Consider the following 22,862-nt stretch of genomic DNA (forward strand, 5'->3'; position numbering starts at 1 on the left):
GCAGCGCTTTGCTCAGTATTTCTCTTCCCTGCTGGACTGAGAGCTTCATGGGGGTGGAGGAAGTTCTGTCTTGTTGGCTGTGTGTCCCCAGCGTCTGGCCCAGGGGACTTGGGTCTTCCTGAACCGCCCCCGCCAACCCAGCAGGAGGAGGGGGCAGGGAAGGGCTGAGCGCGTGCTTGCCGTGGGGGGATTATTATTAACCTCACTTGTTTAGAGGAGGAAATGGAAGCTCATAAAGGTGGAATTCTTTTATTTATTTTTCCTCATTTATTGATTACTCAATTCAATAAAATATCTAGGGAATATAATGTGCTGGGCACTGTCCTGGGCCTTGGGGATCCAGTGGTGGGCAAAAGCGACCAAGATGCTGTCCTCTTGTGCTTTGTGGTTATAAGTGGGGGGCCTGGCATTAAACTAGAAAAAGCACAAATGCGTAATTACAAATTGTGAAAAGACCAGGGTGTCGGGGTGGGGGGCAGAGAGAGGGTAAAGGGGGACATAATGTAGTTGGTGACTGTGGGGGACTCCTTAGGGAAGGCTCTTTTAAAGTCATGATATTTCAGCTGATACCAGAAGAACGCTACTCCTTCAGCCCCTCCCCCCTCCCCTCAGGGCCTCTGTGACCAGCTCAGGGCCCTGGACCCTCCCTCTGTCCCTGGGGTGGGTGACATGCTGTGTGACCTCTGAGCCAATCTCCTGCCCTGGCTGGGCCTCAACCTTCCCCTCCCCTCTCCTTCCCTTCCCTCCCCCACTGATGGGTGACGTGGGGTGGGTGAGTGGAGGACCCTGGAGTGGGCCTGGACGGGCCGCAGGGGGAGCTGGCTCTGGGGGCAGGGTCCTGGGCCTGCTCTGGACTCTCGCTGACCTCCAAGAGCCCCAGGCAGACCGTGACTCTCCGGGACCGGCTTCCCCACCTGGGAGCTGGGAAGCAGACCTGCCCCCCCTCCTCGCTGATGGTGCCTGGTGGTCAGGTCAGGGCTCTTGACCCCCCTGTGCTCTGAGTGCCCGTGAGGGGGTGATCTGGCTCCTTTCATGGACCCCACACCCAGGGGCAGTCTGGGTGGATGATGAGGCCGCAGTGTCCCCTGCCCCGGCCACTTGTTCCCTCCCAGGCACAGGTGCGTGCAGAGGGCTGTCCCATCAGGGGCAGAGAGAGGGACCTGCAGGGGTGGGCGGCACGGGGACCGCAGTGGGGACTGTCTGCAGGGGAGAGTGCGGCAGTTACCTTGAGTGTGTGAGTGGGGGTGTCCGTGTGTGTGAGCGCAGGCGTCTGTGTGTGAGCGTGTGTGAATGTGTGTTTGTGTATGTACCTGTGTGTGTCAGTGTGTGTGTTTGAATACATGTGTATGAGTGTCTGCATGTGTGTAAGTATCTGTGTTTGTAAGTGCATGAGTGTGTCATTGTGTTTCTGTGTATGAACGTGTGTATCCAGATGAGTGTGTCTGCATATGTGAGCGTGCAGTGCATTTCTCTTAGTGAATGCATGTGTGCATGACTGTGTGTGAAAGCTCTGCTTCCCTCCAGGCCCTTTCCCCGCCTCCTTCTCACTCCAGCAGTGGGCTTGGGGAAGGTTCTAGAAGGGACCTTGGGTCCTGGTCCTCAGAGACTGAGCCCGGCCAGCCCTTGGGTCAAGGAAGGCCCTTCTGACCTGTCGGTCCCCGGCCAACCCCATCCCCGGCACGGAAAGCACCAAGCCCCTACCTGCTGGGGGTGCTGCCCTGGGCCCGGCCTGGGGAAGGACTGCGGCCCACCTGTGCTGTTCTCTTTGCACGCTGCCAGGAGAGACCACTATGCCTACTCCTACTACCCGTAAGTAGCGCACCTGCCTCAGAGCCCCGCCCCTCCTGGGGAGCCCCTGCCCCCACCCCGGCCTGGCCTGGCATCAGCCCCTCCTCCACGGCCACCCTGTCTCTGAGCTTCCCTCCTCTGCTCTGTCTCTCCTCCCTCCATCATCCTCCTGCGTGGAGGTTACAAGGGCTGGCTTTGTGGTCAGAGTCTCAGGTTCAGACCTGGCTCTGCTGAGCCACCCCGGGCAAGTCACTCGACCTCCCTGAGCCTCTGTGTCCTCTCACCCCCGAGGCAGCCCCTTGTGTCTTGAGCCACTCCTGCTGGGTGGGACCTCCTGACATCAGACCGCAGTCCGCATCTAGGAAGGTCCTCACCCGGGTTCCGCTCTGGATCCACAGCTCTGTGCGCATGTGTGGGTGGCAGACAGATGGCAGCTCTCCACATGGTGCACCCAGCTCCCAGGGTGCCACCAGTCCTTCTCCAGCTGGTGACCCCAGCTCCTCAGACCCACCATTTCCTGGGCACCTCCCCTGGGCTCAGTTCTTCACACAGAATTCACACAACAACCCTGAGAAGAGGCACTGTGATCACCCCATTTTACTGATGAGGAAACTGAGGCTCAGGGAGGTTAAGGGACTCCTCAGAGGCCACAGGACGGGCAGAGCTGGGGTTATAACCCAGGCCCCGTCGGACTCCATGGTCTGTCTATGCTGCTCTGTTTCCTGCCTCTGTGATCGCTGACCCTGCAAGCCTTCCAGAACATTCCCCTTACCTGTGCTTGTCCCCTCCTTGCACAGCAGGCTCAGGTGGCCCTGGGCCAGCCCAGAGGATAGTGGTCTCTCACCTCCTCCCTGGACCCTCTTCTTGCATTGAAGTCACCCACCGTCACACTGGCTTTTCCAGCAACCACACCCCTGTCAACTCATGTGGAGCCTCCAGCTTGGCTTTTCCAGGAGCTGCTGACAAGGCAGCTCGCCCTCCCTCTCTACTTTGCAGCTAATTTTGAACCTAAATGCAGAACTTTTCCAAGTGTCCATGTTACGTGGCATCTGCTTGATCTCACCCTGAGATCGGCTGGAGGCCTCAGTGCTAGGTGTCCCTCCTGGCTGTGTCTGTGGCTCTGGATGGTTGGTGTTTCAGGTTCTTCTTCCAAGTGGACCAGGAGGCCTGGGTGGGAACAGAGCCCTGGGGTACACCACTGCAGACCTTCTAGGCCAGTATCCATGGTGACAGGTCCTCCTTGGGCACCATTGTTCAGCCAGCTTGACGGGCTGTCCTCTGTCTTCCCTGTGGTTGCTGGTGTCTGACCTGTCCCTCCCTCCCTCTGTCTCCTTCCCTCTCTCTCTCCTTGTCATTGTCCCTTTACTCTCCTCCTCCTGTGTCAGTCCTCTTGCCCCTCCTCACCTCCCTTCCTCCTCCACCGTCTCTCTTATGTTGATGGTCAAGGTCACAGCCACAGAGGCTTCTTCTCACCTGCCCCCAAAGGGGTCTTTGGCTCTACCCTGGGCAACAGTAAGGGTGATGCCCAGGGCCCGCGGGTGGGGCTGGGAGCAGGAGGCCTGGGCCTGCTGAGCCATCTCTTGTCCAGACTGGGAAGGCCGCACCCACCGCAGTGCACGGCAGCACTGGTCCCCAGCGTGGACACAGAGCCATCTTAGCACAGGAAGGAGGTCGAGGTCCTGGCAGGAGGGGCATCCAGAGGTCATCCTGTCTCCCTTGGGCCCCAGACGGCTCTTGAGCCAGGAGGGGCTGGTGGAGTTTGCCTGTTTGTCTGGGGGATCCCTGCACTGGCCTCTTCATCTCCATGGATGACCAGCGTCCCTGAGCCCACATGACCCGGAAGTCCTCTCTCAGGTCTGCCCCACACCCTGCATGCTGTAGGGCCTAGAGGTGAACGGCTCTCTCGTCTCGAGCCCCCCCTGTGATTGGGCCCTGGCTCTTCTCCAGTCTCAGCGCAGGTCCCGAGTCCTTTCCCTTTGCCCGTTGCTCAGCCCCTCGGTCTTGGAGCTGTGGCCCTTGCCTCCCCACCCCGTTCTCCCTCCCACTTTCCTCCGAGTTCCCTGGGGTCACAAACTGCCATCCTCATCTGTAAAGCTGGGCTGCGGGCCTGGACTGTGTGTGGCCCCTGCCCATCTGCCCTCTCAGGAGGGACCGGGGCCTCTCGCCTTCTCTCTCTGCTGCTTCCGGTGGCTGGATGGACTGGTGGGCAGTGACGGGAATAGGGACCCTGTGTGGATTTCTTTGTAAGTCTGGTGTGGTCTGTGGTGCAACCATCCTGGGGGTTCTGGGGGGTAAGAAGAAGTCATGGTTGGAGTCATTCTGTGCCCAGTAAAAACTTATGAGACTGACCGAGTACTAGCCAGACTCTTTGCCATGAAGGAGTGTAGTCCAACCCCACTGCAGGAGGAAGAGTTCCCAGGGCAGCTGTGTGGTGAGGACGGAGGAAGGAAGGTTACCTATGGGGCTTGCTGGGGCTGGAGCTGGGGCAGGCATCTCCCTTGTTTGAGGTGCAGTGACTGTCTGCTGTGACACCAAAATAGTCAACCGGAGTGACTTTCCTCCCCTTTCCTGAGCCCTCGGGGCCAGTGAGAGTTAGGAGGCAGATCCCAGCCTGAGGCCACTGCTGTTCCATCCCTCGCTGTCAGCAAAGGTCCCCAGGACAGGGACCCTGCCCAGTCCCTCTTGGGGGAGGCAGCAGCTCACTGGGTCTGGTGGCCAAGGATGGAGGCAGAGCCCCCTCAGCACCCAGAGATGCTTCTAGACGGGCTCCTGGCCTCAAGACCCCCCATCAACCTCTGGCTGCTGTCCTGCCCAGCTGAGCACCCATGTCTCCCATCAACCCTCCTCTGCAGGAAGCCAGTGAACATGACCAAGGCCACGGTCAACTACCGCCAGGAGAAGACCCACATGATGAGTGCCGTGGACCGGAGCTTCACCGACCAGAGCACCTTGCAGGAGGATGAGCGGCTGGGCCTCTCCTTCATGGACGGCCATGGCTACAGCCCCCGGGGTGAGTGCCCGGCCCTTCCTCGTGGCCCCCAGGCACTCCTCCCCCAGACTTGTGAGCCAACAGCCCAGAGCCCCACATCAGATGATTCTGTAACACCCCGAACCAACAGTACTAAGCATCCTGCTGGGTACCAGCACCGGCCCTGGGAACACAGAGAAGGCACAGGTATTATCTTTGTACTGGAGGAGCTTTAGGAAAATTGAGGACTTAGATTCATCTAAGAGGAGTGCAAGTTCACAGTTTAATTGTGGGAAGAGTTCTGGGGACTTAGAGGAGGGAGCGCTGCTGTGGGATCAGAGCAGTCTCTTTCTTGCTGTGTGAGATGAAGTGCTTGGGAGTCAGACCTCAGTTTGCATCTCAGATCCCCTTAGGTGCATGACCTGGGGCAAGTGGCTTAATCTCTCTGGATGTCTGCTTTCTCGTGTATAAAGTGAGGATAAAGATCATCTCTGCTGGTAGGGCTGCTGGAAGACTAAATAAGAGAATGTGTGTACATCATTTAGTGCTGTACCTGGCCTGCAGGGAGAGTATAGTGAGTCAGCTGTATATGCTAGGAGCTTGTCATAAATTGCTCCATCACATATCTTTTTATTCTACTTAGTGCTGATTTGTACAAAAAATAACATTTATGAAAATCATAAAGTCATAATAATACACCAAACACCGGTGAACCCCGCTAGTGAACTTGAACGTCATCTGGGTGCCCCTTCCATATCCCCTACCTCCCTCTTACATGTAAATATTCCCCTGAAATTTATGTTTATAACTTTCTCACCTTTTTGGGAGTAATTTTACCATATGTGCATGTGTCCCCAAACAGTGCATTATATAATTTTGCTCATTTTCGAGCTTGATAGAAATGAAATTGCTCTCTAGTTTTCAACACAACACCATGTTTCCAATATTTACCCAGGTGGATGTTTTGCTGTAGTTCATTTATTTTCTCTGATGTATAGCTTTCCGCTGTATGACTATATCACAATTTATTTCTTCATTCTGACATCCGTGGGCATTTGATTTGTTCCTAGTTTTCTTTCTTATTTTATTTTTTATTTTTTTTGTGGTACGCTGGCCTCTCACTGTTGTGGCCTCTCCCGTTGGGGAGCACAGGCTCCGGACACGCAGGCTCAGCGGCCATGGCTCATGGGCCTAGCCGCTCCGCGGCATGTGGGATCTTCTCGAACCAGGGCACAAACCCGTGTCCCCTGCATCGGCAGGCAGACTCTCAACCACTGTGCCACCAGGGAAGCCCCCTAGTTTTCTTGTTATTACAAACGAGGCTGCTGTGAACATTCTTAAATGAATCTCCAGATGCACCTGCACAGCAGATTCTGGAAGTAGAACTGCTGGATTATAAAGTATGTGCTTGTTCTGCTTTATAAGACAGTGTCAAATTGTTTTCCAAAGTGTCTTTGCCTGTGTTCACTCCTAGCAGCAGGGTGTAAGTTTCCATTGCTCCACATCAAGATCAAAATTTGCCAGGCTTCTTCACTTTTGTCAAACTAGTTTGTATAAGATGGTAATTCTCTATAGTCTTAATTTACATTTCTCTGATTACTAGTGAGGTTGAATATATTTGCAAATCATCATTGGCCATTCAGGTTTCTTCTTCCATAAAATGCCTGTTCATGTCTTTTACCTAATTTTCTGTTTGGTTTTCTGTTGCTATCTTAGTGGTTTTTAGGAGTTCTTTATATATTTGGGATGGGACTCATTTGTCCCTTATGAATTGCAAATATCTTCTCCCAATTTGTGGCTCATCTTTGCACGTTATTTATAGTATCTTTGGAGGAACAGATTTTTATTTCAATTCAGTCATCAATCTATTCCTTTTTGATTTCTATTTTTTGTGCTTGCTTAAAGAATTCTTCCTTATGCAAGGTCGTAAGATATTTTTTACTTTTTTCTAAAACTTTTAATATTTTGCATTTCACATTTAAATCTTTATCCATCTGTAGTTAATTTTTATATGTGATATGAAAAAAAAATTAAGAATTTTATTTTTTCTATAGGGAAAACCAACTGTCCCAGCATCAGGTATTATAGTTCATATTTTCACCACTGATTTGTAGTGCCACCCTTATGATATATCACATTCCCATACATATATGGATTGTGTTTTGGCTCCCTATTCTCTTTCATCAGCTGGTTTGGTGATTCCTGTACCAATAGCAAACTACTTATCTAGGTCTTGATTTTTTGACACATCAAGCCCTCCCAACTTAGTTCTTCATCAAGGGTGTCTTGGCTCTATTTGCACTCATACTCTTTCTTACAGATTTTAGAATCATCTTTTCAAGTTCCTTGGAAAACTTTGTTGGGTGAATTTGCTTTGAATCTTTGGATCAGTTTTCATTTTGTAAAACTGAAACTCTGTATCCATTAAACGCCCCTTTCCCTACCTTCTCAGCCCCTGGCAACCACCATTCTACTTTCTGTCTCTATGACTTTGATTACTGTATCTCATATTAAGTGGAATCATACGGTACTTGTCTTTAGGGACTGGCTTATTTCCATTAGCATAATGTACTCAAGGTTCATCCATGTTGTAGCATCTTTCAGAATTGCCTTTGTTTTCTTAAAATTGATTTTTAAAAAATATTTTATTTATTTATTTAAAAATTTTTGGCCATGCCGCACAGCATGTGGGATCTTTAGTCCCCCAACCAGGGATCGAATCTGTACCCCCTGCAGTGGAAGCACAGAGTCCTAACCACTGGACCGCCGGGGAATTCCCAGAATTGCCTTTCTTTTTAAGGCTGAATAATATTTCATTGTATGTATACACATACTTTTCTTATCCATTTGTCTGTTGATGGACACTTGGATTGCTTCCATGTTTTAGCTCTTGTGTATAATGCTACTATGAACATGGGTGTATACAAATATCTCTTTGGCACCCTGCTTTTAATACTTTAGGGTATATACCCAGAAATGGAATTGCTGGATCATATAGTAGTTCTATTTTTAATTTTTTGAGGAACTGCCATACTGTTTTCCACAGTGGATGCACCATTTTACATTCCCACCAATAGTGTACAAGGGTTCCAGTTTTCCCCACATCCTTGCCAACACTTGTTTTCTGTTCAAGACAGCTTTTTTTATAGCAGCCATCGTAATGGATGTGAGATGGTATCTCATAGTTTTTTTTTTTTTTTTTTTTTGTGGTACGCGGACCTCTCACTGTTGTGGCCTCTCTCGTTGCGGAGCACAGGCTCTGGACACGCAGGCTCAGTGGCCATGGCTCACGGGCCCAGCCACTCTGTGGCACGTGGGATATTCCCGGACTGGGGCATGAACCTGTGTCCCCTGCATCGGCAGGCGGACTCTCAACCACTGCGCCACCAGGGCAGCCCTTCATAGTTCTGATTTGCATTTCCCTAATGCTGAATGATGTGATGTTGGGCATCTTTTCATGTGTTTATTGGCCATTTGTGTATTTTAGCTGGAGAATTTTTGAATTGGGTTGTTTGTCCGTTTGTTGTTGAGTTTTAGGAGTTCTGTATATATTCTGGATATTAATCCTTATCAGATGAACAATTTACAAATATTTTATCTCATAGTGTGGGTTGCCTTTTTACTCTGCAGATAGTGTCTTTTGATGAACAAATGTTTACATTTTGTTGTAGTCCATTTTGTCTTTTTTTCTCTTTTGTTGCTTATGCCTTTGGTGTCATAGCCCAGAAATCCTTGCCAAATCTGATGTCATGAAACTTTTCATAAACTTTCTTTTTTTATTGAAGTATAGTTGGTTTAGTTTCAGGTATATAATATAGTGATTTGATATTTTTATAGATTATACACCATACAAAGTTATTACAATATTATTAACTATATTCCCTGTGCTGTATATTATATCCCTGTGACTACTTTATTTTATCACTGGTAGTTTGTACCTCTTAATCCTCTTCCTCTGTTTTGCCCATCCTCCCACTCCTCTCCTCTTGGGCAACCACTAATTTGTTCTTCATATCTGTGAGTCTGTTTCTGTTTTGTTATATTTGTCTATTTGTTTGGCTTTTTAGATTCTACACATAAGTGAAAACATATAATATTTGTCTTTCTCTGTCTGATTTATTTCAACAAGCATAATACTCTCCAGGTCCATCCATGTTGTCACAAATGGCAAGATTTTATATATATATATATATATATATATATATATATATATATATATATATATGTATGTATGTATACCACATCTTCTTTATTTATTCTTCTGTCATTGGACATTTAGGTTGCTTCCATATCTTGGCTATTATAAATAGTGCTGCAAAGAACACTGAGGTGCATATCTCTTTTTGAACTAGTGTTTTCATTTTCTTTGGGTAAATATTCAGAAGTGGAATTGTTGGGTCATACGGTAGTTCTATTTTAAAGTTTTTGAAGAACCTCTGCACTGTTTCCTATAGTGACTACACCAATTTACATTCCTACCAACAGTGCAGGAGGCTTCCCTTTTCTCCACATCCTCACCAACATTTGTTATTTCTTGCCTTTTTGAGGATGGCCATTCTGATGGGTGTGAGATGATATCTCACTGTGGTTTTGATTTGCATTTCCCTGATGATTAGTGATGTTGAACATCTTTTCATGTGCCTGTTGGCCATCTGCATGTCTTCTTTGGAAAAATGCCTAAGGCTTTAAGGCATTTTGAGTTTATTTTTAAATATGGTATGAGAAAATGGTCTAGTTTCATTATTTTACTTGTAGTTGTCCAGTTTTCCCAGTACCACTTGTTGAAGAGACTGTCTTTTCCCCATTGTATATTCTTGCCTCTTTGTCATAGATTAATAGACCATATGTATGTAGGTTTATTTCTGGACTCTCTATTCTGTTCCATTGAGCTATATGTCTGCTTTTGTGCCAGTACCATACTGTAGCTTTGTAGTATAGTTTGAAGTCAGGGTGCTTGATACCTCCAGCTTTGTTCTTCTTTCTCAAGATTGCTTTGGCTATTCAGGGTCTAAACTTTCTGATTAATTCTAATTTGTCTGTAGAATCATTTAGATTTCCTGAGTACAAAGGATCTGTGAATATTGACAGTTCTGTTTCTTATTTCTCATTTCTAATCCTTTTTTTCCTTATCTTTCTGCATGCCACTGGCTGGAACCTCAAATGGAAATGGTTATAGCAGAAATCATTGTCTTGTTTTCCTGGTTTTAAAAGAAATGCTTCTAACATTAAAACAGTGAGAATGAAGTTTGTCATAGGTTTTTGGAAGAAATGTCTTATCAGATGAACAAAATTCCTTTCAGTTTTTAGTTTGCTAAGAGATTTTATTTTAAATGGGCATTAAACTTAGCAAATGCTTTTTTTCTGAATTTACTATGATGCCATATTTTTTTCCTTTAGTTTGTTAGTGAGGTGAGTGACATTTTTAGATTTTCTAATGTTAAAATAACCTTCAATTCCTGGGGTAAATTCAACTTGGTCATCATACATAATTTTTTTAAATGAATTATTGGATTCAGTATAATTATAATATTGTTCAAGATTCTAAAGTTGTATTCCTGAGTGTGATTGGCCTATAATTTTTCTTTTTTTATACTGTCTTTGTCTGGTTTCTGGTATCAAGATTCTGTTTGTATTATAAAATGCATTGAGGTCTCTTCTCTTTTTTCCTTATCATGGGAGATTGGAGTAATTGACTCCTTGAAAGTTTGGTGGAATTCACCCGTGAAACAATCTTTTTTTGTTGTTTTCTTTATGGAAACATTTTAAACTTTTAATTCAATCTATTTAAAGGAGTAAAGGACTATTCAAGCTTTCTGTTTTTTTCAAGACACTTTTAGTAAGTTATATTTGTCTAGGAATGTGTCCATTTCATTTATGTTTTCAAATTCATTGACATGCATTTATGCATCACATTCTCTTTGTGACCTCCCTCATTAAATTTACACACACGGTAGTAGCTGTTATCAACCCTTCATCTTGCAAATGAGGAAACAGAGACCCAGAGAGGAGAATCACTTGTCCAGATCAAGCAGAAGGTGGCAGAGTCAGGATTTAAAGTCAGGTCTTTCTGAATTGCAAATTGCTGTTTCTGCTGTATCATGCTGGGCCTAGAGGACCGGGTAGGATTTGGACCAGCAGAGATGAGAAGAAAAAGGCAAATGTGCATGAAGAACAGCATGTGTAAATGCATGGAGGTGGGCACAGAGGACGACATGGAGAGGTTTGCTTGGGCTGAAAACTCAAGTGGGTGCTGGGGAGAGTGGGAGGTGAAGGTGGTGTGGGCACATGCCTTGCTGCTGAATCTTATGGAGAGATGCGGTGAGGCAGGAAACATGGGTTCTGCTCCCAAGGAACTCACTGACTAGTTGGGGAGATGAGATTGACCCAGGGAAGTCCACACTAGGCTAATTGTCGGGGGGTAGTGGGGACAGTTAGTGCTGCCATAGTCTTGAGAAGATACACCTTTGGGCAGGGAAGGTCAGGGTTTCGGCTGAGATGGATAAGATTTGACTGATGGTGAGGAGGGCGTGGGCACTGAAGGCAGGGTGCAGGACACGGGGAAGGTGTGACGGCTGGGAAGCTCAAGGTGTGTTCAGGAGACTGGAGCTCAGTCTCAAGGCATCTCTCTCTTTATGCCCCATGCTGGTCTAGCCGCCACTTCCTTCTTTTCTTTCCAAACAGTGGAGGCCAGAGTTTTGTGGTTTAGAACAGAAAGCCATGTTGATTTTGATGTATCCTCAATATGGAAGTTTTAAATGGGGACTTCCCATGCTGAGTAAATGTTGAGCTGGGATGTTCCCAAGATGTTGGAATGTGCCCCTGTCGTCTCTGATCTTGGCTATGAAAACCCTCAAACCCTCTGGGCCCTTGTCCATCTGGAGCTCTTGATCTGGGTGGGAACCAGTGGGTTCCGGCCAAATGGTTTGTCAAATAAGTGCCCCTTACTTGACACCACAAATACCCCTTTATCAGGGAGGCGAAAACAGAGAAAGACAACAGGATCCCAGAGTCAGTTGGGCCTGGGTTTGAATCCTGATGCTTCTACTTAAGGAGCAGGTAACTTAACCCTTCTGGGCCTCAGTTTCCTTGTTTAATAGGGGGGATAACAATAGCACCTACTTTATAGGGATATTCTAAGGATTGAATGACTTAAGAATCATGCTAGGCATATGAAAGCACTCAGTATGTTAGATATTGTTAGCTATTATTACAGACTGTGTTTCTTTAAAGTTATTTGCTAATTGCAGATAGTGAAGGAAAAATATAATATGCTGCTAGATTGTACCGGTGGCCTGTCTTCATCTGAGGGTGGATGGGAATCGGGGAAAGTGCCCATCTTTGAGGAAAGTCTGAGGATCTCCGTTTTCAAATAAAGAAACTGAGGTCCAGAGAAGTCAAGTGGCTTGAGTCAGAATTCAAATTCAGGCTTCTCCTGTGCTCTGCAACAAGAGAGGCCATGACAGTGAGAGGCCCGTGCACCGTGATGAAGAGCGGCCCTCGCTTGCCACAACTAGAGAAAGCCCTCGCACAGAAATGAAGACCCAACACAGCCAAAAATAAAAATTAATAAATTAAAAGAAGGCTCAACATTAAAAAAAAAAATTCAGGCTTCTCTGACTCCACACCCAGTGTTCTTTCCTCTGGGCCTCAGCCCTCCCCGCAAAACATCCGCTGTCCAGTGGTTACTCTCCAAAATTGTCCGACAATCATAATGGAGCTGGAGAGAGCCTGGGAGAGACCCTGAGTGGTGACCTTGACGCTGATGGCTGGCTCTTACCTTCCTTCCTCTCTTCCTCCCTTTCAGGGGCTTCCAGCTGTTGGCAAGCTGGTTCTTAGGGTATGTGTGTGTATGGGAGAGGCGCGGCGGTGGAGGGTGGGGAGTGTGTGTGTGTGTGTGTGTGTGTGTGTGTGTGTGTGTGTATGTGTATGAGTGTGAGTGAAATCCCATGGTAATTCATGGGTGAGAAGAGTAAGGACCTGTCTTCTCTGGGCCCCAGGAAATGGAGGATCTTCTTGGCAGCATAATTGTTCATCATCCTTTGTCTTCTGGTGGTCTTATTTGTAGAACATCTTGTGTTGCTCTTGGGCTCAGCTGGAAGCCGCCCAGCTTTGGCTCTGGCTTCCTGTCTGGACCCCGAGCAAGTGGGATTTTTGGCTTGTCTTCACCCCTTGCAAGATGATTCCATGCCTACTTGTGAGGCTGTATCAGGGCTTCCAACCCTTCAAGATCTCTGGGATGAGCTGTTGGATTCTGCACCCGGAGAGCTCTCTATGGAGCTGTTGGCATGGTTTCCACGAAGAACACTTAGGACTCCTTCATTTCTGAGTTCCTTGAGCCAGCAGAAATCTTTTTTTCTTCAAACCTTTGTGCTTGTCTTGTGTGTTTGTGGTAGATGGTCTTTAGAATTGTCAGGTCCTGGACCAAGATTCTACAGTGGAGAAGGACCAAGACAGAAAGGCCACCTCTTTTCAAACAGCTGCCCTGGCTTTCTGGGACTCCAGAGGTTCCTCCCTTTCCTGGAAGCTCCTAATCATGTCAACAGCTCCATCTGCAGGTGCTCATGTGCCAGGCACTGGGCTGGGTGCTTTATACACATTATCTTATTGAATATTTACATCATCATCTTGGAGAGTAACAGTTTTAATCTTCATTTGTCATATGAAAAGGGAAATTTCTGGAGAGTAATTAACATCCCCAAGGTCACATGCAGAGTTGGGATTTGATCTGAGGCCTGTCTGACTCCAGAGCATGTCTCTTAATCACCATATTACATTGTGTTCCCCTGAGGATGTTTCATGAAACAAGCTTTCCGTGGTGAAAGAGAGAGGTGAAACATTGCTATTTTCCTCCATCTCTTGGAGATTTAAAATACACACTAACTTGTTGGAAGCCTTGAGAGGTTTAACAGGGAAAAGAAACCTACTTATTTTTGTTTAAAACCATTTCACAGACTCCTTTAAAACGTAGAACCCCTCCTCATCCTCCTTCTCTTCTTTTTAATGGAATACCGTTGAGTCATCTGGCACAACCAGTATTTTCTGGAACACACTTGGACAACTACTGCATCAGGCAAATCTCTCCTCTTTGGATCTCAGTTTCCCTATCTGAAAATCGAAGGGTTTGGGGCATTGGACCACGAATGTGTACCTGGCACATGACTTGCCCTCCAGCTGTAAGCAAGTAGAAATCTGGATAAAATACGTGAAACAGTTGTTTTCAGACATTGGGTGCCACGCACCTCATGACTGTGATTCCCGAGAGAAGAGAAACAAATGAGGTGAGCCTTGCCTGGCATCACCTTTCTGCTTGGAGGCAGTTTTCAAACCTCAGCACAGGAAGGGGAACCCAAGCAGGGCCTGCAGTCTCCCTGATTTGAAGAGGCAGAGATTGGACTTTGGGGAAGTGGAGCTGCACAGAGGAGAGGGGTGGTGGCGTCCGTCCCGGTGCTGCATTCATTCTGTCTGTGAGTCATGACTAGGAATTAGAGGCCAGGCACCAGCCAGAGAAGGCTCCCCAAGGAGGGTCATTTTAGCTGAGACCTGAAGGATGAGTATGAGTTCGCCAGGCATAAAGGGGGGAGTGTTTGAAGCAGAGGAACAGCATGTGTGAAGGCACAGGGCAGGGAGAGGGCTGACATCTAGGCCCCGCTGGGCAGAGAACAGCGGTGAGACGTGTGGAGAACAGGCCCCTGCACCTCTCCCAGGCCAGAAGGGAATGAGTGTGTGGGAGTGAGTGTTGGAAGGTGGGTGTGGCTGAGCAGGACTGTTTTCTCAATCCCAGGACCTGATCTGAGGACCAGGGTGGGATGTCCTTGGGGATGCTGACCAGGAGAGCCAGGGAGTGGGTGGTCTGGAGGGAGAGGATAGTTTCCTGGGGCACGTGGGGCACTGTGAACCTCTCTGCCTCTCCCCCACGGGCTGAGCCTACGCACAGGCTGACAATGGAAACGCTTACGCAGGAGAAACGCGTCTATTCAGGTGCTTCCTGTTAATCTGCAGAAGGGGTGGCGGCAGCAGCTAGTTTTGGGACTTGCTTGTCTTTGAATGGGGGTAATTGCTGGGAGTTGTCAATGTTCCAGATTGTTCCCTGGAAGAGGGGAAGGGAGGAGGGATGTCATGGGCTCTGCTGAGCACTTCCCCCTGCAGGCAGCAGGTGAAGTCACAGAGGGGTGGGCCCTGCAGGGGAGCCCAGGAGGGTGAGGGGACCACGGGATCACAGCTGGCGGGGCTGAACCAGAAGGGCCCTCCAAGTTCATATGAACCAATCCCCTCATTTTACAGATGGGAAAACTGAGATGCAGCAGGGAAGGGGCCACCCAGGGTCACACAGGGTGGGCCCAGCTAGCTGCTTGGCTCCAACAAACAACCCAGGCGTCCTCCACGCTGGCCGTGCTCCCTTCCCTCCCTCGGCCCCCTGAGTCCATCTGGGGTTCCCCAGGCTGGGGCCCGTGTGTATCAGAAACCCCTTTCCCTTTCTCTGACTACAGGAGACCAGCGCACTGGTGGGGTCACTGAGGCCAGCAGCCTCCTGGGGGGCTCACCGCGGCGTCCGTGTGGCCGGAAGGGCTCCCCGTACCACACGGGGCAGCTGCATCCCGCGGTGCGTGTGGCCGACCTCTTGCAGCACATCAACCAGATGAAGACGGCCGAGGGCTATGGCTTCAAGCAGGAGTATGAGGTGCACGGCCCCAGTCCAGCCAGGACCACTCGCCAGGGCCTTGCCTGGTTGCTCCTCCCTGTGGACCCTGGCAGCCCTCAGCCCAGCCCTGGATGGACCCATGCTCTGACAGTCCCCAAATTCAACCTAATTTTTTGACCTTGATCTTGACCTTGATCCTAACCTCAGACTGACCTGGTTTCTAACTCTCATCCTAACCCTGACTTGAAAACTTATCTTGAATCTTATCTCATTCTCCATCTGGACCCTTATTCTATTCCTGATATGAACCTGACCACCAACACTGACCCTGACCTCCAACCTAAATCCCAGTCTGACTTTGACCCTGACTCTCAATCCTAAGCTCCGTTTGGACTCTGACTTGAATCCCATCCTACCTCCATCTGGACTTAATTTGACCCTCACCTTTACCTTCTTCCCAGCTCAAACCTGGAGTTGCCCTAAACCTGACCCTCATTCTAAAATGTCTCTGAACTCTAACCCTCTTTTTCCCTCTTTTCTCTCTTCCCCCTACACAGCTTGGTCTTGAACTTAGTCCCTCACTTACAAAGGAATTTACAGTGACTTTATTTCAGGCCCCAGGTTTAACCCTGAACCTGGCCCTTGTCGTGGTCCCACTCCTATCCTCTTGAGGGGATAGGGCTCTTATGAGAGAGGGGCTTCCCTCCCTCACTAACTACCACTTTCCCTTCTGGCAGAGCTTTTTTGAAGGCTGGGATGCTACAAAGAAGAAAGACAAGGTCAAGGGCGGCCGGCAGGAGCCCATGCCTGCCTGTGAGTCCTTGGGGAGGGCCTGGGGTCTGGGGCAGTGGGTGGGATGGAACAGGAAGCAGGAGGACAGCAGAGTGAGCCATTTATTGAGGGCCGGTCTCATGCCAAGCTGTGTACTGAGCATCACACCTGTTATCTCACTTGGTCCTCTCAGTAACCCTGTGAAGTGGATGTAGTAGAACCCCCACTTTACAGATAAGGAAACTGAGGCTTGGGAGGTTAAGCGCCCTGCTCAAGGTCACACAGCTGATACACTTGTGTGAGCAGCACAGGACCTCAGGCCTTGACGCTGCAGCGCAGACTCTAACCACTGGCCTGCCTTGCCTCCAGCCGTACCAAGGGCCTACTTGTTGGCCCTGAGCCTCTAGGTTCCCTGGCTGACCTGCCTGTGCCCCACCTCTGGCCTCCAGGAAGCTTCCCCCACTGCCTCAGCTCTGGGCTCCCCAGTTCAGCCCCTGCCCACCCCATGGCCACCTGCTCTGTGTTTCCAGATGATCGGCACCGAGTGAAACTGCACCCGATGCTGGGAGACCCCGATGCCGACTATATTAATGCCAACTACATAGACGTGAGTGCCTCGCCCCGTCATCTCTGCTGACCGGCCCTGCCCGCTCCAGGCTCACTGTCCAGGCAGGGCGGGACCTGTCAGGGAATAAATGGGGGTTCACGTGGCTGGGTTCTGAGTGCCCCCACCTCCTGCAGTCAGTGCCGGGGAGCTCAGCCTGGGGGAGGAGAGGGTGGGCTGCAGCTGTCAGGAGGGCTTCCTGCAGGCCAGAGTTGCCCTGAGAGACAGGGGGATGGGGATGGTGGGGGGGAGTGTCAGTGAGGCAGAATGAAGGGAAGAGGGCAGACAGCTAGGCCTAGATATGAGGAAGGATCCCCTCTCGGTGAGGGGCCAAGAGGCTGGGGGTGGGATTCTGGGGATACACAGCGAGGCTGAAGGCAGACAGGGGCTGGGCTGAAGGCCACGAATGGCAAGCTGAGGAATTTGGCCTTTTCCCTAGGGGCACCAGGGAGTCATTAAAAGTGTTTACCCATGATCAGAGTGGTACTTTAAGAATAAGAACTCAGGTTTATTGACCATGTACTGTGTGCCAAGCACTGTGCTAAGCACTTTATACCAAATAATTAATTTTATATAATCCCTATAACCACCCTATGCATTAGTTAGCATTGTGTGGCCTCACTTAACAGGTGAGGAAACTGGGGCTCAGAGAGGTGAAGCTACTCTTCCCAGATCACACAGCTAGGGAGTGGTAAAGAAGGGATTCAAATCTCAGCCTGTCAGGGTCTCCAAAGCCTTTGCTGCTAACCATGAGACTGTCCTGCCAGCCACAGCAGCAACTGGTCGGGCTGGACCGGAGGGAGGGGCCAGAGCCAGGACAGGCAGCCAGGGGGCCTGAGCTTGAGTGTGAAGGAGAGGTGCTGAGTCTGTTCCCCAAGTGTGGATGAGGGTGAGACAGGACAGGCCCAGGAGTCGGACCCTGATCAGACTCCCTGACCTGCAGCGAGCCAAGTTTGGTAGAGAGTCGTTTATTCATTTGTTAGCTATGTTTTGAGCACCTACTGTGTGCCAGGCATTGTGCTGGGCACCAGGGATACAACAGTGAGCAAGCAGACACAGTCCCTGCTTTCCGTGAACATATAGATTCTAGTTGGGGAGACACATAAGTGTACAAGTAAAATAAATTCAGACTGGATGGAAAAGCACAGGCCAGAAAAGAGGAATGGCTTCCTCAGCATCACACAGCAAGGTGGTGGTAGTGCCAGGGTTAGCTGTGGCCGGCTGCATGGAAGCAGAGGGCTTGTGTTGGCCTTGGGTGGCTGGAGAGGGGAGGGAAGGGTGGCCCAGGTAGGAGCGGCATGACCGGCTGGAGGTGGAGGAGGCATGTATCTGGGAGGGGGGTAGTCAGGGACTCTGGAGGTGACCTTTCCTTTCCTTTGTCTTCATTCCCTCCTGGTGGCCAGATGCGCTACCCCATATTTCCCAGAATTCCTTGCCTTCTCCCCCACCTCCCATCCTCTCCCCTGACTGGGCTATGGGGCTGGGCCTGGCCTCACCTCTCAGACTTGGGCAGTTTTGGTGACAGGGGCCTCGCCTCGGTCTCCTCAAGGTCCTCGTCGGCTTCTCCTTGGGCCCCGGCAGGGACTTGCCCCTCCCCCTCTCTTGCCCAGCCCTCACATCTCTGCTCTGCCAGCCCTGCTGGCATCACCCATTCTGGCCACTCCTGTGCTCCGTCCACCTCCATCTGCCTCTGGCCTAATATCTGTCTCTTTTGCTTTGTACTGTTCCCTCACTGGAATCATTAAGATTCGGATAAACCGTGAAGTAAGTATGTCTCTCTCCATCTCCTCCTCCTCCTGTCTGTCTGGCTGGCTATGTCTCAGACTCTCTCACAGTCTCTGGCTGTGTCTCTCTCTCTGTCTCTGTCCTCCTTCCCCTCCACCTGTGCACCCAACACCAACCGTCCACTTCAGGGGCCGCCCAGGGCTGAAGATTCGACACGATCCCTGTTTAAACCATTCCCATCATCTCCTCTGCCCTGAGACGGGCCGGCAATGTTGGGGTGCCTCCGGGTGCCTCCCCAGGCTCTGTTCTTCACTGGCCATCACCTCTGTCACCCTTGTCCCGGGCTCCCCATGCCTGATGAATCCTCACTAGCCGCACCTTTTGCAGGCCTGGGAGGGGTGCGATGGGAGGAGTTGCCCTGGGTGCCGCGTTTCCACTGCTTGGGGCTCAGGGCCTTCCAGGAAGCAAGGATGGCCCCAGGCAGTCCCCTTAATACTAGTTTCCCTGGTGTTCAAATCCCTTTGTGATCAGTTTGCTTGAAACTCAACCCTCGCTACTTTGCCCTCAATGTAGCCCTAATTTGAATGTTTTATTTTGGGGGAGCAGTATGGGTATTTTATTTTCAAAAATTGTGCTGTGTTTGGGCCTTTTAAGAATTAAAAATACCCCAATTCATCTAGCAATCCTCTGATTTATCTTTTAATACATATTATGTTCGTAATAGTTGATGTCCGATGGGATTGTTTTCTTTTTTGGGTAATTTGTCTGTTTTATCTCCTTTTTTCTTTTACAAATATATTTCTTGCTTTTTTTGTGATTGCAAAAATACAATTCATTATTAGACTTTCAGACAGCACGGAGATACCTAATATATAAAGTGTAAGGTCCCGGCTGTCGCACCTGCTGGAGATGACAGTTGTCCCAGATGTGCTTCTAGACACCCTCTGCCTTGTTTTGAGTTTGTTTAAACAGTTCATTTGTAAAGTTCCTAAACTTAAGTGGAATATTAGGCCCACAGAAGGCAGTGGATGTACTCAGCCCTAGCGCCCCCCTTAGGAGGGGGATGAATATAGGTCATTGTATCAATACTTTACATCTCAGTCTCCACAAAACACACTACTCATTAAGTTATTGTCAGACTCTTACGAAATGCCCTGAGGAGACTTGGCTCAAGTAATCTTCAAATGTCCATTAACAAGAGTGTCATTGGCTGAGCACCTGCTCTGTGCCAGGCACCTCAGGCACATCATGCCATCCTTATCACACTCTGCAAGGTTGGGACCTGCATTTGGCAGAGGAGAAAATTGAGGCTTAGAAATGTTGAGTGGCTGACTCATGGCCCCATGGCTCTGGATTAGCTCAAACCCAGCCTGAGCCCTCCACCCTTACACGAGACCCTGGATCTCTCCCTTCGGGGGCATTGGGATGCCCTGGGGTCTTGTCCACCATGCAGGTCTTCAGTCTCCCAGCTCCACCCACTCAGAGGTGCCAGGGAAGGGTGGGTGTCTGCCACTCAGAGGCGCCAGGGAGGGGTGGGGGCAGGCCCCTAGGACATGCTGATGGCCCCGAGTGTGAAGACCTCTGCTCTCTAATCCTGGTCTCTGAAGCGGGTGTGCTCAAGGTGTCTCCTTATCTTCCTTTAACATCTGATCATTTAAATCTTTCCATTTCACTGTCCTCTGTGTGATATAATTGTGTAATACATGTATGCAATTAAGAAGTTAATATGCAGATATTGAAGGCCATCTGTCTAAAACCTTGTTCAGTTGTTTGCTGTATACTGACTAGCAATTGGGTGCTGGCAGTGTGCTGGGCACTGGAGGGACAGAGATGGGTGAATCAGAAGAGACCCTGGCTCTCTCACGTGAGATTCTCAGGCAAACCGGTTTTAGGTGGAGTAGCCTGTTCCCCGCTTGACTAAGGCTGGGGGTGGAGGGCAGCACTGGCGGCACCTCTGCTGGGCGCCCCTCTGACCCCAGATGCCCAGCAGCTCCCCTGAGGACTTGAAGCAGAGGCAGTGGCTGGGGAGATGGCAGGAGGGAATTAGGCTAGACCCAGAGAGGTTCCAGTAGTGAGGGCCGAATGACTCTGGGAGGCTTTTCGTTAGTGGTAACGTTGACTGTGTTTTGGTCATTTTCATGGGAACGTGTAGGCATTCAACATGTGCATGTCTTGCTATTATCCTCATATTCTGGAGGAGAACAGAGGCTTACAGAGCCTGGCTACTCAGAGTGTGTTTTGAAGCCCAGCCTTGGCACCACCTGGGATCTGGTTGGAAATGCACAGTCCTGGGCCCTGCCCCAGACCTTCTGAATCTGAATCTGCCTTTTAACAAGATCTCCAGGAGATTGGCACAGTAAAGGCTGAGAAGAGCCCACTTAGTGCCTGGAATCACACAGCTGCTCCGTGGTAGAGTTGCAACAGAGACCCAGGTCAACTTGACCCAAGACTCAGTTTCTTGACCCCTGTTGTAAACCACTGTCTGCCCAGGAATTCTTTTTTTTTTTTTTTTTTTTTTTTTTTTTTTGCGGTACACGGGCCTCTCACTGCTGTGGCCTCTCCCGTTGCGGAGCACAGGCTCTGGACGCGCAGGCTCAGTGGCCATGGCTCATGGGCCCAGCCGCTCCGCGGCATGTGGGATCTTCCCGGAGCGGGGCATGAACCCGTGTCCCCTGCATTGGCAGGCGGACTCTCAACCACTGCGCCACCAGGGAAGCCCTGCCCAGGAATTCTTGACATTCACACCATTTAGATCTCCAGGAATTCTTGACATTCACACCATTTAGATATTCAGGGGTACTCATTGGCCTTTAAAGTAGTAGTAATAGTAATGGCTGTTATTGATTAAGTACTGGCTTAGTGCTTGCCATGGTGCCAAGCCCTTGGCATATGTAACTCTATTTACTCCTCACAAGAGTCCAAGGAAGTAAATGCTATAAATATTCCCATTTTATAGATGTGAAAATACAGGCATAGAGAAGTAAAGGGATTTGCCCAAGGGCACATACTTAGCAAGAGCTATGCAGAGCAGGGATTTGAACTCTGGCAGTCTGACTCCAGGGCCCCTTGGGCCTGGGAAGCCCACGGGGCCAGAGGATTTGCTGGGAGCTGTATTGAGGGTGTGAACTTGAGGCAAGTGGCCGAGCTTGGTTGTTTCTCTTGCACCGGCCCTGCAGTACTTCTTACCTATCCCGTGTTGCCTACATTGATTCCCTGGGTGTCTCCTGTGGGCAGGACCTCATGGGTGGCTAAGGCCCCAGGGTGGGAGTGGAGTCTGGCTGGTTCCACTTCTCAGCCTGAGGGCTCTGGGGATGGAGGACGAAGTAGCTCTTGGCCTCTCTTTTGTGGGAAATAATGTAGGTAAAGTGCTTAGCACAGTATGTGACCATAATAGGACGTCAAAAATGTATTAGTATTTTAATAAATAATTATTTTAATTATTTGTTATTGTTTTTATTATTGATTTCAAAGATTTTAAAACACATTTTATCTAAGGGCCATGAGCAACTCCTGTGCTCATTTGCTCCTAACCTGAAGCCTTCCTCTGGCCACCCAAGCTCTGGGTGACTGGGGTAGTCGGGAGGGACATTGCCCATCCTGGTTGCCCTGAGTGGGGGGCTGGGATAGCTGACAAGACCCAGCCTAGGATCTGGGATTGCTTAGGGTCTCTGGGGCTTTAGGAACAGGGCAGGGTCACCCCGCAATTTATTTGTCTTCAAACAGCAGCCAGGTTGTAAGCAGATTGTGGATAATTATCCCCAATTTAGGAAGGGGGAGACCCTCTAGGCCCATAAAGGAGTTGTGTCCTCCCTAGGGTCACATAGCAAAGATGGGTTTAAACCTAAGACACTGGTGTCTAAGCTGTACGTCCTTCCTTACTTGGGGACTGGGAGGACAGGGTCACCCTGGTCAGGAGGGTGGGACAGTTCCCTGGGGGGTGTGTGCAGCTTCTGGGAGAGGAGGGCAGAGGGGGCCTGAGCAAGTGAGGGGCTGCTCCCTGGGGTCTTAACACACCCTCTTCTCCTCTTCCAGGGTTACCACAGGTCGAACCACTTCATAGCCACTCAAGGTACCTGGCATCTCCGCCCATGTGCCCCTCAGTGTGCTGAGTGCCCTCTGCCTGCCTTCCTGCCTTCCCTGCTTATCTGCCTGCCTCCCATCTGTCTCTCTGTCTGTCTGAGCCCCACTCTCTGACTGAGTGTCTGGAATCTGGCCATCCGTCTCCGCCCCCTCTTTGTGTTTGTGTTTCCCTGATGTGCACCATCCATTTGTAGCTCCTGGTCCAGCTGTCCTGTCTGCATGCAAAAGGGCCAGCCAGACTCGGTCCTCACGGGTGTGGATTGTGCCTCTTGGTCTGGGGGCCCCCT

At 49.7% G+C, this 22,862-nt stretch overlaps 1 protein-coding gene across 5 annotated transcripts in view; it reads left to right on the forward strand.

Annotated features, from left to right (window-relative positions):
- The window catches only part of PTPRU (protein tyrosine phosphatase receptor type U), an 84,215-nt gene that overhangs the window by 47,824 nt on the left and 13,529 nt on the right, over positions 1-22,862 (forward strand). For all 5 annotated transcript variants that reach the window (XM_082613593.1, XM_082613596.1, XM_082613597.1 and 2 more), the window contains 5 exons: positions 4,641-4,798; positions 15,244-15,434; positions 16,133-16,208; positions 16,697-16,773; positions 22,528-22,564. In XM_082613593.1, coding sequence (XP_082469719.1) covers positions 4,641-4,798; positions 15,244-15,434; positions 16,133-16,208; positions 16,697-16,773; positions 22,528-22,564 — 539 coding nt within the window. The remainder of the gene's footprint in view (positions 1-4,640; positions 4,799-15,243; positions 15,435-16,132; positions 16,209-16,696; positions 16,774-22,527; positions 22,565-22,862) is intronic.

This window comes from Mesoplodon mirus (assembly GCF_964341445.2).
Source record: "Mesoplodon mirus genome assembly, chromosome: 3".
Taxonomy (NCBI): domain Eukaryota; kingdom Metazoa; phylum Chordata; class Mammalia; order Artiodactyla; family Ziphiidae; genus Mesoplodon; species Mesoplodon mirus.